This window comes from Solea solea, chromosome 11, assembly GCF_958295425.1.
Source record: "Solea solea chromosome 11, fSolSol10.1, whole genome shotgun sequence".
Lineage (NCBI taxonomy): Eukaryota > Metazoa > Chordata > Actinopteri > Pleuronectiformes > Soleidae > Solea > Solea solea.
This window is the reverse complement of record NC_081144.1, coordinates 26,200,486-26,216,928: the sequence shown is the minus strand read 5'-3', so window position 1 is coordinate 26,216,928 and position 16,443 is coordinate 26,200,486. Positions and strand designations below refer to the sequence as shown.

At 43.6% G+C, this 16,443-nt stretch overlaps 1 protein-coding gene across 1 annotated transcript in view; it reads right to left on the bottom strand.

The window, feature by feature from the left end:
* The window catches only part of LOC131468315 (leucine-rich repeat-containing G-protein coupled receptor 6), a 56,958-nt gene extending 41,476 nt beyond the window's left edge, over positions 1–15,482 (bottom strand). Inside the window, exon 1 of the mRNA XM_058642405.1 lies at positions 14,593–15,482. Coding sequence (XP_058498388.1) covers positions 14,593–14,822 — 230 coding nt within the window. The 5' untranslated portion in view covers positions 14,823–15,482. The remainder of the gene's footprint in view (positions 1–14,592) is intronic.
* Positions 15,483–16,443: the final 961 nt, after the last annotated feature.

Sequence of the window (16,443 nt, the reverse complement as noted above, 5' to 3'; positions counted from 1 at the left end):
AACAAACAGCATTACACTGTTTCTCATCATTATCTCTCTGACATATACCACACACACAATCATTACACCCCCAGGTCTTCCTTCCTTCCTTCCTTCCGTCCTTCCTTCCTCCTCTGCTCTCTCTCTCCTTCACTCAGGTGGAGACAAACATTTCAGTTTCCTCAGAACTCGAGAGTTGGGGTTAATCTGTGGATTCTTCTTTCAGCTTCTCTCTTTAGGGGTCGCCACCATCTGCCTCCATCTTGTCCTCTCACTTGTGTCCTCTTCTGTGACACCATCTGTCCTCTCACTTGTGTCCTCTTCTGTGACACCATCTGTCCATCTTGTCCTCTCACTTGTGACACCAACTGTCCTCGTGTCCTCCTTCCCAACATCCATGAACCTACTCTGTGGTCTTTCTCTGACCAAACCATCTCAACCTTGACTCTCTGACTTTAGAATGTTTAGAATAGAATAGCTCATTATTTGGCAGTCAGTCTGTTGGTGGATATAAAGAATAGCTCATTATTTGGCAGTCAGTCTCTGTGTCCAGACTTGTACCGCCACCTGATGGTAAAGTAAGATACTACTACTAATACAGTGTTGATGAGTCCAGTGTTCAGTGTTGATGAGTCCGGTGTTCAGTGTTGATGAGTCCAGTGTTGATGAGTCCGGTGTTGATGAGTCCGGTGTTCAGTGTTGATGAGTCCAGTGTTGATGAGTCCGGTGTTGATGAGTCCGGTGTTGATGAGTCCAGTGTTCAGTGTTGATGAGTCCGGTGTTGATGAGTCCAGTGTTGATGAGTCCGGTGTTGATGAGTCCGGTGTTGATGAGTCCAGTGTTCAGTGTTGATGAGTCCGGTGTTGATGAGTCCAGTGTTGATGAGTCCGGTGTTGATGAGTCCGGTGTTGATGAGTCCAGTGTTCAGTGTTGATGAGTCCGGTGTTGATGAGTCCAGTGTTCAGTGTTGATGAGTCCGGTGTTGATGAGTCCAGTGTTCAGTGTTGATGAGTCCGGTGTTGATGAGTCCAGTGTTGATGAGTCAAGTGTTCAGTGTTGATGAGTCCAGTGTTGATGAGTCCAGTGTTCAGTGTTGATGAGTCCGGTGTTGATGAGTCCGGTGTTGATGAGTCCAGTGTTGATGAGTCAAGTGTTCAGTGTTGATGAGTCCAGTGTTGATGAGTCCAGTGTTCAGTGTTGATGAGTCCGGTGTTGATGAGTCCGGTGTTGATGAGTCCGGTGTTGATGAGTCCGGTGTTGATGAGTCCGGTGTTGATGAGTCCGTTGTGTGTTGTGTGGAACATTAGAGTGATAGATCTTTAGACTCTGCACAGGTCTGGCCCGCGGGGCAGGAGCATGTGTGTGCGTTCAGCAGCGGTGTTGGAGCCACACCTGACAGTAATGTCTTCAGCTGGATTTAGACTGAATCTTTGCTGCTGAGCTCTTTCAAACAGTTAAGGCATCGATGAAAGGAGATCTTTGATCCACACAATGTGAGCGGGAGTCAAAGCTCGGGCGCCGCCTTAAAGACGGCCTAAGCGGTTGCCTGTGTGTGTGTGTGTGTGTGTGTGTGGGTGAGGTCTAATTGTCTTTGCTTTTTTTCAATCTGAATAAAATGACTTGCTTTGGCTTTTAGTTTCCCCCCTCACAGTCTCACACACACACACACAGGAGTTTACACACACACACGCACACACACACAAAGAGTCAGGAAGGAGGGTACAATGCTCCTCCTTCCTCTAAAGATTTCTCTCTCTCCTGCTCTCTCAGACTTCCTGGGAGGGGTACACCGCCTTTTGTGTCCGAAGCCACTCTCTCTCGCTTTATCTCTGCCTCTCTTATTCTCTCCCCGTCTCATTCACCGTGGCACAAAGGGAGAGCGAGGGAGGCGTCTTTCACCTGGACGTGGAGGGTTTCGCCGCCACAAAAGGCCAGGGACAGAGAAAACAGAGGGAGGGAGGGAAGAGACGAGATAACAAGGCCAGAGGAAAGAAAAAAGGGTGATGTGTGTGTGTGACAGGCGGATGTCTGGGTGGAGAGAGCGGCTGTTTAGTCTGAGTCCATGTCATGGGAAACACATTCATGCCCCTGGGACTGATTCATACGCTGGTACATACACACGTGCATGAACACACTCTTCTGTCCATTCCTTGTCCTCCCACACACACACACACTGTCATGCGATGGAGGAGGAGGGGTTGGGGTGAGTGGGGGTGAAAGGTCAAGCACTTAAGTAATGGAACAGGAAGCGTCGGAACAGTCGGCGCTTCACAACATACGACACTGACTCCAACATGTGGACGGACTGACAGGCAGCTGTTGTGGGTCGGACAAAAACCCTGGAAGCCAGCGAGGGAACTCGCAGTCCGTTAATCTGCAGTTTGGCCGTCATATATGTTTGTCACATGACATGTGCCAAACACGGAGTAAAAACAACCAGAAAAAACGTTTCATTATCTTTTCTTTCTTACTCCTACTCGTCTTACTTTGGTGAAATCTGTTGTTTTTTACCATCATAAAACCATAAAAATGATAATTCTACAAAAAAAGCACTGCGATCAGTCCATTATCAAAACAGTAATAATTATATCAACATTGTCCAACATGTCCAAGTCCATGACCAAGTCCATGTCCCTGTCCAAGTCCATGTTCATGTTCATGTTCATGTTCATGTTCATGTCCATGTCCATGTTCATGTTCATGTCCCTGTCCATGTCCATGGTACATATTACTAGTAATATAATGTAATATATGTACTAGTAATCATCATATATTAACTAATATATTAATAGTACCAAAATAACCGGCCCAAACTATTCCCTGTTAGCACGCTTCCTTTGAGTTAATAGTATGGTATGGTCCAGGTGGAGCTAGGCCAGCTAATACTGTTCCCAGTCGACACAAGCCTGAACCAGGACTTTACCAGTCCAAACCGAACCATGCTGGGATGGAAACACTGGTTATGTGAAGTGCTGTGAAGCAATTTGTGTTTCTCGCAAGACCTTTGAAAGACTTTGCGATCCGGGTCGGCAGCCCTGATCTTGCAAGGCTGGTTTTCCACTAACAGACAGTAGGGGGCAGTGGTGACAGCCCACAATAAGAATGCTTCATTTCCCCACTTTTCCACAAATCCTGAAAGGTGGATCGTGTGTGACTGTGTGTGACTGTGTGTGTTGATTTAAAGGCAGATTCTCAGCAGCAGTCAATGAAACGTGATGAGCGTTAGTGTCAGGCTCAGTTATGACTTCATTTGGTTGAATGGCAGAAACAGGAGGACACAGTGAGTGAGTCGCTGATCCACACTCGGCTCATCTGCTGCGTACATTCAACCGTATCCATGGATAACATCTAGAACTGATCCTAGATCAGCGCTCGCTGAAATGTTACCCCGTAGCAGTGAGGACATGTGGCTGCTGCTGCTGCTGCTGCTGCTGGTTTAAAGAGATTTAGTTTGGCTCTTTGCCACTCGTGTAAAAAGTCCAGATTTCCTCTTTTCACCGCTGCTTTTTAGACGTGTTATAGAGACCGGAGCATAATTCCCTTCAGCCTCCTTTAACAACAGATGGAAAATGCACGTGTGTTCTCTCTGCTCCTGTAGTAATAAGTAATCTGATTGCCTTATGCCAGCGCAGTGACCCTGACTGCTGTTTCTGCACTCAGGTCAGTTAAATTAAGACTCTCTTTATCATCAGTCTTTCCTTTTCCTTCCTCATTTGTCTCCTCACCTTCTGTTTTCTACATCGTCGTCCACCTTCTGGACATTCCTGTGAGGTTACACATGCATCAAGTGTGTGTGTGCACGTGTGTGCACGTGTGTGCACGTGTGTGCACGTGTGTCAGGGGTTAAGAGAATATCAAAACACTATGGATGATAATGCCACGTCTATTCATCTGAACATATTATAGTGATATATTGTACCTTCCTTACGTATTGGAATCAATATTCTTATTTGTTCCCTTTAGCTCCCACGAGTCACCGAAGTTACACAGCGAGATCGGACAGACCATTAACCATCAGTGTGGGTGGGTGTGTGTGTTTGTGTTTGTGTGTGTGTGTGTGTGTGTGTGTGTTTAGTCAGTTGGAAATGCCATTAAGTATCATTAGCTCTCACGAGTCATCACCTGCACTCTGCCAGCCGCAACACAACTGCTGCTGCTGCTGCTGTGCCACACACACACACACACACACACACACACACACGCACCATGACATAATGCATTCCCTAGCTTAACCTTAACCATCACAACTAAGAGCTTAACCTAACCATCACAACTAAGAGCTTAACCTTAACCATCACACCTAAGAGCTTAACCTTAACCATCACAACTAAGAGCCTAACCTTATCAATCACAACTAAGAGCTTAACATTACCATCACAACTAAGACCCAAACCTTAACCATCACAACTAAGAGCTTAACCTTAACCATCAAAACTAAGAGCCTAACCTTAACCATCACAACTAAGAGCCTAACCTTAACCATCACACCTAAGAGCTTAACCTTAACCATCACAACTAAGAGCTTAACCTTAACCATCACAACTAAGAGCTTAACGTTAACCATCACAACAAAGAGCTTAACCTTAACCATCACAACTAAGAGCTTAACCTTAACCGTCACACCTAAGAGCTTAACCTTAACCATCAAAACTAAGAGCCTAACCTTAACCATCACACCTAAGAGCTTAACCATCACAACTAAGAGCTTAACCTTAACCGTCACAACTAAGAGCTTAACCTTAACTATCACAACTAAGAGCTTAACCTTAACATCACATCTAAGAGCTTATCCTGAACCATCATAACTAAGAGCCTTACCTTAACCGTCACAACTAAGAGCCCAACCTTTACCATCACAACTAAGAGCTTAACCTTAACTATCACAACTAAGAGCGTAACCTTAACCATCACAACTAAGAGCTTAACATTAACCATCACAACTAAGAGCTTAACCTTAACCATCACAACTAAGAGCTTAACCTTAATCATCACAACTAAGAGCCTAACCTTAACCACCACAACAAAGAGCTTAACCTTAACCATCACAACTAAGAGCATCACCTTAACCATCACAACTAAGAGCTTAACCTTAACCATCATAACTAAGACCCTAACTTTAACCATCACAACTAAGAGCCTAACCTTAACCATCACAACTAAGAGCCTAACCTTAACCATCACAACTAAGAGCTTAACCTTAACCATCACAACTAAGAGCCTAACCTTAACCTTAACCTTAACTATCATAACTAAGAGCTTAACCTTAACTATCACAACTAAGAGCTTAACCTTAACCTTAACTATCATAACTAAGAGCTTAACCTTAACTATCACAACTAAGAGCTTAACTCCCTGAAAGGTTGCGAGCCCCAGATCAAATGTCCTCACTCCCTGTATAGCTTTTTTTGGTCCTCACAGAGATACTCAGACAGGAACACACACACACACACACAGATCCATGTTGATAGGCATGTGTCTTACACACACACACACACACACACAGACACACACAGACACACACATACACACATAATTGTATTATTCGTTTCTTTTGCTCATAACAAATGTGACTCATGACTCTTCAGCTCTTAAATTTTGGGCTGTTTAAATAAAGTTGACTTTGTAAAGCACTCACTCTCCCACACCAAAGTCCATAGAGATCCACTGCTGCCTCCATCACAAGCTGAAATCACTGACTTTGGTGTGGGAGAGTGAGTGGTTTATAAACCATGACAGTGTTTGTGGCTCGTGTATGTGCACCAGCACAGTTGGGGACATTTGTCCAGAACAGGACAATGGCTGCTCTGTTGTGGAAAACACACACACACACACACACACACACACACACACACATTCCCATAGACTTCCAAGGTTGGAAAGGGGGCTGACCAGGAATCTGGGCCATGCAGCCTTTCTGAATCCTCTCAGTCAGAAAACGACCTTTCACCCTTCAACCTCACGTCACCGGGAGCACATTCCTGCCCCGGTGTCGTCACACGGAACAAACACTCGCTGCCACTTTATTAGGTACAAGCACAATGTGACTTACAGTGACTTGTGTTATAACGATTGGTCCAAAAAAGACAAACTCACTGGAAACTTACGTTAAGTTTGTGTTACAGTGTAAACCACACACACACAAACACACACTCACTCACACACACACAGTGATTTTCAGGAGTTGTTGATCCACTGCTGCCTCCATCACTAAGTTCAAATGTCTTATTTTGTCACTTCAGTGACACAAAGTGACCACACGAGGCAGCAGAGGACCAGCAGCTAAAATCACTGATGTTCTCTGTGGATTTTGGTGTAGGAGAGTGAGTGCTTTACAAACTTGGAACATTTTGAACCACAAGATGATACTACTTTTATTTGCACTGTTCTTCTTGTGTTTACTGGTCCATTTAAATGGTCTCTCTCGTGGTACAGACCACATGACCTGAGGCGGAATCACGTCGCAAATCAAATCACTATTCGCTCACATGTCAGAGAAATATAATATAAATAGATATTGTCAGTTCGCTGGGTGAAAAATCAGACTGAACTCCTGTGTACCTAATAAAGTGGCTGTTGAGTGCAAACTCACCTATATTCAGTCAATAAACACCGTTTTTGTCCACTTAATCTCCACCTCCTCCACCCTAGTTCCCCTTCAGATCTGGTGTCGCGATTGCTTTCTCTGAGTTTTCTAAAGAACAGGATGTGGAGCGGCCGCGGCTCAGCCTGCCGCTCCCGGGGGAGCCGCCATTGTCCTCTACCTGCCTACCTGCCGTCTGTCCCCGAGCGACGTTTAAAAGCCTCCCAGGTTGTTCCCCGGGAAACCACCAACCCTCCGCGCTCCCTCTGGAACACGCTAACCTGCCGTCCCCCTCACAACACCCTCCTGGCATAAATATCACTTTTGTTGCGGGAGGAAGTGGATTTTTATTTCTCTGCCGGTGTTCGCTGTCACGACGAGGCCTCGGGGGAACAAGAGGCGAGGGAAGGAAGGAAGGAAGGAAGGAAGGAAGGAAGGAAGGAAGGAAGGAAGGAACACGAGACGAGAAAATGACGAGAAATCACTTGTGTGTCTTTGTCCGACGATGATCTGATGATGTGTAACTCAGGGACTCTGATCACAGGTGACAGGAAGCGAGCCAAGACACACACACACACACACACACACACACACACACACACAACCCGAGCTACATCATCCTCTCATTTAGATTTTCTCAGATTCACATCAGTGAACACTTGCACCTCACTTACTCACTCACTCATTCACTCACTCACTCATTCACTCGCTCACTCACGCATTCACTCACTTAACTGATCTGCAGTTGGACATTGTTGTCTTACAGACTAATAAAACTCTTCATAATCACAGTCGTTAATAATTAAACTCACTAATGAACATTTGTTGCACAGAATATTTATGTAATAGTCTGTAAAAACTCTCTGTCTCTCTCTCTGTCTCTCTCTCTGTCTCTGTCCCTGTCTGTCTCTGTCTCTGTCCCTCTCTCAGACATGTTGTTTACAGTCACTCGCCCATGATAGGAATCGTTCCATGGACATAATAATGTTTAAATGACACGCACACGACTGCCACCACCAGACAGACAGACAGACAGACAGACAGACAGGATGTGTGTGTCTCAAATTCACATTTTCCTGTCACAAAATTTCTCCTCCTCGTCACTTTTTTATCCTCTTTCTTCATCTTCCTCTGCTTCAATTTTTCATGCTTCACATCCATTGACTAAAAAAAACCTCTTTCAGCAGTCTGGGTGGTCTTCACACACACACACACACACACCGCTCACACATACACACACACACACCGCTCACACACACACACACACACACACACACCGCTCACACATACACACACACGCACACACCGCTCACACACACACACACACACACACACACCACTCACACACACACACACTCCTCGGTTTCCCTTCTGTCTGGTAAAGCGTTAGCTGTGGTTTTCTGGCCGAGGCCAAAACACTGTTAGAAGTTCACCACACTCACCGCTGCTGCCACCACACACACACACACACACACACACACACACACACACACACAGACTAAACAAAGCATTATCACTAACCTTAACCATAATCACAATTTAAATCTTAAGGCCTTTGCATACTGGGCGCGTGTTATTCATACAACTTATTGTTATTATTAATATTGTTATTATTATGTGTCCAATTAACGCAGCATTCACATGGACTTTGATTTTTCTGATTTTCCCTGTGAGCCAATCAGAGCGAGCATTGTTGTCATCGGTCGACGGAGCAACAAATAGTTTGCTCGATGTTTGTGGGCAGTGGCCAGGTTGACCATCAGGCCCCGGGGATGCTTCCCGGTGGCCTAATGGTCATCCTGGCCTGACTTGAACAGTCAGCGGACTGAGGGACTGACTGGAGTTACCAATCAAATCAATCCATCTACTGTAGTTACGTAATGACGCCGCTCGGCGACCTGTCGGCGTCACACAACAATCAATTAGCTCCGCTGTCTTCACTCTAGTAGTCGAGAGAGAAGAAAAGGTGGAGCAGAGAGAGAGAGAGAGAGAGAGAGGGAGAGAAAACGGAAAGCCCTTACCACAGACGCAGCGAAATGTTGCAAAAAGAGTGACATGTTGACCAGGAGGGAAGATCAGTCAAAAACGCTATAGCTTTCATTGCGTTTATCGTTCAATCACCGTCACCACCGCAGACTGTGTGTCTCACGGACACGGCAACAACAGTGAAGTCACATGCACCGCCCCAGCCCCCTACACACACACACACACACACACACACACACAGGCACACGGCCCGACAATCTATCCAGAATACCTAGAGATGAATGAAAAATATGATTTTGTTGCATAATGTTTGAGCCACTACAGGATCGTTTATACATGCGGAAATAATAAATCATTATTAAGACAGCTAGCTTTTTTGTTTACTCTTAATCTATTAGGCTGCAGCTCTGTGGCAGTTTTCTTTATTGTAATTCTGCACCATAAATGATAGTTTGACTATCATTATAATATATACAAGCTCTATATAGTACGACTATAAACTTTATAGGCTGTCTTTCTGGGTTGTGTGTGCAATCATTAATAATTTAAAATCAATCAATGAATATATATATATATATATAGATGTATACACAGAGAAGAGCTAGTATTTCTCTCTCTTTTTAAAAATATAGGCCCATTGTTTTGTGTGTCTTGCCTTGTACATTTGTGTATCCTATGGCTGCTGTCCTCATGAGTCTTTGAGGATTCACCCATTGCTATAACATTTGAAAACAGGGTTTTCAATGAAAATCGTATATTCAAATAGATAACTTATTGGTCACTCACAACTAGAATACACAACTAAGAGGTATGGTGGTCTGCATGAGAAGGGTGGCCTGGACTGGCATCCCGGCCTGAATTATTGTCCCAGTCCGCCACTGTATGTGGGAGCATGTGTCGTAGTTCACATCTCAATTATCCGGACTGCCATACCATAATATTCACATCACATATTTGTCAAGCAGATTTATTCACAGAATATTTTTTTCATTTTTAATTCAATGGACGGAAGAAAGTTTTTAGAAGAATTCCGTCTGACTTTAAGAAATTAATCAGTGAAATATCCACAAAAATCAGGTCAATGATTCCAAATGTAACAGTTTTTTATAACATGTATTTAACTCTTAGAACACGACTATGTTTAAACGTATATAAGAAACTATATTTACACCTGAGCAAAAAGTTCTTGGAAATGGAATTTGAAAAATACATCACAGTTAAAATGTGTTTAAACTCGTGCCATCAAACAATTCAAATATTTAATCGTGATGACTAATGTCTTAGTTAACTCGCGATTAATCGCAATTAATTGCACATTTGTATCTATTCTAAATGTCCCTAGATTTCTTTTGTCCCATTATTTGTTTTCATTTTAATGCTCTTATCATCATAGAATAGTGCATGTGCTTCCTTTATTGAGACAATATCTCTGTCACCTGCATATTTAGACTTATTCCTCTTATTGTGAGAGTTGCACAATAATAAGAGAGGCTGTGTATCACCTGCAGTGTGTGAATAAAGAATTGTTCTTCAACGCAGTCTGGTTTAATGTGTTGTTGCTGTAACAAGCTAATCCGAGATAAAGGGGCTATCGGTCTTCGGTGGTCTCCTTACTACGGTTTGGGGGTCTGCCAGCTTGGTTGGTAACACTGCATACATCCTTAATTGATGTGGGGAGTGCGTCGAGAAATGATCCACGCTGCGTTGGATAAGGCGAAGTGCACAGCGCTCGCCATCCACTCAAAATGTAATGTTAGCCTACGACTCTCTGGCCGGCTCGCGTGCCTGTCGTTTGTTTCTGGTCTAGCTAGATCCAGTGCGGTGTTGTAGTTTTTCTAACGTTACTAGTTGTTACAACAGCATGTGAAAAAAACTACAAAGTCTGCTCGGCCAAAAAGAACGTTAATCTCACGATAAAAAAATTGACGCCGTTAAAATGGGTTCGCATTAACGGCGTTAATAACGCGTTTAACTGACAGAACTAGTTTAAACGTTAAGATTTGAGCTTGTTTTTATTGAGGACACTGTATATAATTGTATAAATGTAGATTGGAGACAGTCAGCTCACAATCCCTGGTTTATACAGTAGAACAGTATTTCTGATTTTCCTCAAAGAACCACTAGAGGGAGCTTGCGTCCCACTGGTGGTACACGTACCTCACTTTGAGAATCATGGGTCTGGTTATATACTGTATTGTGTGACATCAGCGACCGGAGCTGTGACCTTTAACTGAGCTAAAATGTCCTGCCCTCCTGTGGTGTGTGAGTGTCACGGTCCCCACAAAGGCCTGTGTACAAGAACACAACCCTGGCAACTCCTTGAACTTTATTTAATTTCTTATATTAATGTTAATATTGTACATTTTTAGATACTTAGGACACTTTATAACGAGGCATTTTAAATGTGTAATTATTACTTTCTTTTCTTCATATTTCATTTTAAGCAGGAACAAGAAATTTCACTGGACATTGTGTATGATTGTGTGTGTGACAAATAAAACTATGTTATCGTAATCGTTTTCCATTGATAACTTTTTGCTGTGACTGTGTTTGCTGGTTGCCTGTGGTGATGACTTGGTGATGGACAACCTAGTTATTATGTCTCTGTGAAGTCAAAGAAGAAGATTCTCTTAAACGTACTGAGTGTTCCTGAACTCACACACTCACACACACACACTCACACACCCGTGAGGCCTCGGGCCGTGTTTTTCCTCTCTAATCTGATATCAAAGAGAAGTGCTTTCAAAGCTGCGTTTCATATGACAGCTCATTTTATGCGTTGCCCACGGAGACGGTTATTGTCATAAATCTCTGCTCACGTTGCCTCGCAGCATCTTTGCCTCGCTAATAAATAAATTCCTTAACTTATGCGGGTCCAATTCTGAAAAATGATATAATAGCAAACCTCTGTGACCTCTGTGACCTCTGTGGCCACCGGTCAGAACCGGACAGGCAGCAGAAGCACAGCAGGACGAGCGGACGCTGGGACAGATCCTGCTCGTGTGTGTGTGGGTGGAGTCAGGGAGGGAGGGGATGTTGTTGTTTTGTTTGTGTTTGATTTGTATCAATCAAAGCAAACGACAAATCTGTGACTCTTGTGTACAGGATCTCAATTTGTTACAGCATGTGCAGACCCACATGCCCTCTATCTGTGTGTGTGTGTGTGTGTGTGTGTGTGTGTGTGTGTGTGTGTGTGTGTGTGTGTGAGTCTGTGTGTGAGTGTGCGGTTGGTCTTCCAGGTTTATTTATCTTATTCTAAATCAGCCCTCAAACTCACTAATTGGTCCAGTTCCACTGTTAACGACGGGAAATGAACAATTAGTCTTGTGTTTGTAGGGAAAGACTGTGCATGTGTATGTGTGTGTGTGTGTGTGTGTGAGAGAGAGATCATAGTGGATCAGTTAAAGTGGTAGTTACGTTTTTTTTTATTCTTATTTTAGAAGTGTGGTTGTATGAGGAGCTGAAAAACACAAGGACCAATCTGATTTTGACCATTTAACAAAAGACTCGCCTCATAATATCTAAACCAGCCTAAGTCTATGTTGTCTAAAGAACATGTTCACGTCTTTATCTCACTGTTAGACACACTTTTCCAGAGATGAATCTGTACGGTTTTGAATTTCTGGAAAGTTTGATAATGTTTTGTGACGTCATCAGTGAGTTTATTCATCAGTGAGTTAATTCATCAGTGAGTTAATTTATTTTTGGGTGATCACAAAAAAAATCAGATTGATCTGTCAAAAAGTGACAGGAGACAGGAAGTTACAGATAAACCCAGAAAACTATCACAATAAGAGCGTGGTAGATTGAATGTAGATTTAAGAGAAAAAAACTGTCTCCTCTCCTCTCTCCTCCCCCTGGTGACTAACTGCTCTATCACACCCTGTTTCCTGGATTTGACTTCAATCGCTTCAATATCAGTTATCACAGAGTGTCTCTAATCTGTCCTCGGAGGATCGTCACGCAGCGGCGCAGGTTTTGGCTGAGCACCACGTCTCGGTGATGTAAGAGACTCCAGCACATCTGTCGCTGAGTGGAGAAGGTTCTGGAGTCTGGTGAAGGGATTCATGTGAATATGTTCTATGTGGACAAAAGTATTTGGACACACGTGTCCCTGATCTCCAGTGAGGGACAATCTGAACTCTTTTTGGACAATGACTGTGTTTCAGTGCACAAAGCAAGGCCCAGTCGTGTATAAAGTACCTTGAAGTAATACTTGAGTAAAAGTACAAGTATGTCACCACTTTTTGTAAAATGACTGAAGTAAAAGTCTTAAAGTTTAGGACATTTATTTAAGTATCAAAAGTCATTTTGTGATATAAAATGTACTTAAGTTTAAGAAGTAAAAGTAAAAGTCAGAGGAACAAAAAGGGAGAGAGTTAGGATTGAGCCATAGTGGCTCAGTGGTAGGGTGAGGAAGGTTGTGGGTTCAATTCCTGGCTCTGCTAGTCCACGTGTGTCCCCAAAGACATTTGAGCCCATGTTGCAGCGTGTGAATGGGTGAATGTGTGAATGTGTGAAAACTGTTGATTTGGTAGTAACAAGTAACAAATACAGTTAGAGGAAATGTAGTGGAGTAAAAGTACAAGATACTGGAAAAATAAATAAAGTAAAGTACAGATACGTGAACTTTGTACTTAAGAACAGTAACAAAGTACTTAAGAACAACAAAGACTTAAGTGACTGATCTGAACTTAAATTACTGACATTTTTGTTTTTACAACATGATGCTATCGAGAAATTCAGGGTGGGAGGAGCCTCTGCAGGAGCATGTGATGATTGGACCCCACCTTTAAACCTCAAACACATTTAGACATCTGTGCTCAAACTGTTCATCCTCTTTCTCACACACACACACACACACACACACACACACACACTAATGCTGGGTCTCCAGTTGGCGCTCAGAAACCTGACACTGAAAGAAGTAGTCAAGTCATTTTGCTATAGTGGTCAGAAAACACACACACACACACACACAGGTTTGTTCAGCTATTCTTCTCAGGACTCTGCATTGACTTCCATTCATTTGAACAACCTAAACAAAAGCCTTAACTTAAACCAGTTAATGACTAACCCATGACCGCAACCAAAACCACTATTCAAGTGGTCAAGGAAGGAAGTAGTGAGGACACAGGGAGAGGGAGAGAAGGTCTGGACGCGGAGAAGTGTGGAAGAAACCAGCGAGAAGTTTAGAAGAAACAGCGAGAAGTTCAGAAGAAACCAGCGAGAAGTTTAGAAGAAAGGAAAGGGGGAAAGGAAAGCATCTTTATTGTCATTACACAACAACTGGTATTGCACAACGAAATGTCGAGGTCGGATGGAGGGTTGATCAGAAGCGAGAAGTTTAGAAGAAACCAGTGAGAAGTTTAGATGAAACCAATGACAAGTTTAGAAGAAACCAATGAGAAGTTTAGAAGAAACCAATGACAAGTTTAGAAGAAACCAATGAGAAGTTTAGAAGAAACCAATGAGGTTTAGAAGAAACCAATGAGAGGTTTAGAAGAAACTGATGAGGTTTAGAAGAAACCCAGCGAGAAGTTTAGAAGAAACCAGCGAGAAGTTTAGAAGAAACCATTGAGAAGTTTAGAAGAAACCAGCGAGAGGTTTAGAAGAAACCAGCAAGAAGTTTAGAAGAAACCAGTGAGAAGTTTAGAAGAAACCGATGAGGTTTAGAAGAAACCGATTAGAGGTTTAGAAGAAACCCAGCGAGAAGTTTAGAAGATACCAGCGAGAGGTTTAGAAGAAACCAGCGAAAGTTTAGAAGAAACCAGCGAGAAGTTTAGAAGAAACCAATGAGAGGTTTAGAAGAAACCCAGCGAGAAGTTTAGAAGAAACCAGGGAGAAGTTTAGAAGAAACCAGCGAGAAGTTTAGAAGAAACCAGCGAGAAGTTTAGAAGAAACCGATGAGGCTTAGAAGAAACCAGTGAGAGGTTTAGAAGAAACCAGCAGCAGCAGCAGCAGTAGCAGCAGCAGCAGCAGCATAAGCAGAAGTAGTAGTAGTAGGGGTAGTAGTGGGATCATTAGCAGGATGTTGAGGTACTCACAGATACGTGGTAAGTGGACTCAGGTTCAGCGGCACAGATGATAGTCCTAACTCAGAACAGTCCACCATGACGTATATCCCATCGTCTTCACACTGACATGGAGACGGACAGAGGGACGTCTCTGCTGCTGACCCCCGTCTGCTCTGACCCCAAACTGCTGCCATCATGCAGAGCAGCAGGAGCACAGGAGACATGTGTGACCGTCCACCTGTCTGCATGTCCACCAGCATGGTGTCTTCAGATCAATGATCAATGAGGAAGGTGTCCGTCAGTCTGTCTGTGTGTCTTATTGTCTCCTGTCTCGTCTACCTCTTCATCTCCTCTTCATTTACACTCTCTCTCTCTGTGTGTGTGTGTGTGTGTGTGTGTGTTCCTCTCTCTCTCTCTCTCTCTCTCTCTCTCTCTCTCTCTCTCTCTCTTTACCTATTGTAGAGGAGCTGCATGAGCTGTGAATGAGCTTCACTCATTGGTCCATAATTTAGGGATGGGCTGGAGCATCTCCGGAAAGTAGGAGGAGCCTGAGATCCTCAAACTCTTCCCTCTTCTCTCTCTCTCTGTCTTTGGGAAAATAGAGCGAGGGAGCGCTTAGTTTGAGGACGGAAGAGAAGGAAGGAAGGAAGGAAGGAAGGAAGAAAGGATAGATATAAAGGAGGAGGAGGAAGCAGAGAAGTTCACACTGGTGTGAGGCAACATTTCTGAATGAAGCCGAGAGAAAGAGAGACAATGTTTACAACTGTGTGTGTGTGTGTGTGTGACACAGTGTGTTATTGGGAGCAACCGTTTTCTGGAAATTGGAATTCTGACACCTCAGCTCCCCTCGATCACCAGAAAGAGTCCCACCTTCTCAGGTTTCCACTGCTGGAATGTCACACACACACACACACACACACACACACACACACACACTTCAGGAGAAGAGGTTGGATTTTTGAGAAAGTGTCAGCTGTCATGTGATGAAAGCTGATCTTTAATTGAGTCTAAATTCTGGTTTATAGAGAAAATCAGTGATTTACAGGAGCTGCTGGTCCTCTGCTGCCTCGTGTGGTCACTTTGTGTCACTGAGGTCAATCTGAATATTGGATTTCAAACACTGAAGTGACAAAATAAGACATTTGAACTCAGTGATGGAGGCAGCAGTGGACGTTCTCTGGGATGTTCTCTGTGGACTTTGGTGTGGCAGAGTGAGTGAGTGAACTCTACTCTTTAGGCTTGAACACGGGTGAAGACACCAAATAAATCCTTGATTTTGATTTCAAGATCAACCACAATGTTTGGTATCATGACGACTTTGAAATTGAGTAAGTCAGTCAATTGTGTTGTTTAATGTTTTACTGGAGGGATTACATCGTGTGATAATAATCTGACAGCCACTTTGGCTCAGTCTTTTCAAATTTGACTGGATTACATGGGAGGAGCTTGTTCCTCGTCGTTCCTTGAACTGCGCTGAGTTTGTGCGGACGATCGAGGAGACGACGCTTGCTTCACAGCAGCAGAAGTGACTGACATGCATGGACAAGAACAAAGACGCAACACGTGAAGTCTATGATTGGGAGAAAAAAAAAGTGTGTTCTGCCTGCAGCCACTCTCTCTTTCTCCCTCTCTCTCTCTCTCGCTCCCTCTCTCTCTCTCTCTCCCTCCCTCTCTCTCTCTTTCTCTCTCTCGCACGCTCTCTCTCGCTCGCTCTCTCTCTATGTCTGTTCTCCACAATCTTCTGTGGGCTGAATAGTTTCCTCATTAATTAATTAACATTCCGATGTCAGTGTGTTTTGTGAGGAGTCTTTGTTACGAGCCCACAAAAACTCTTTCAGGGCAATTCTTCACATACTGTAGTCTCTCTCGCTCTCTCTCTCT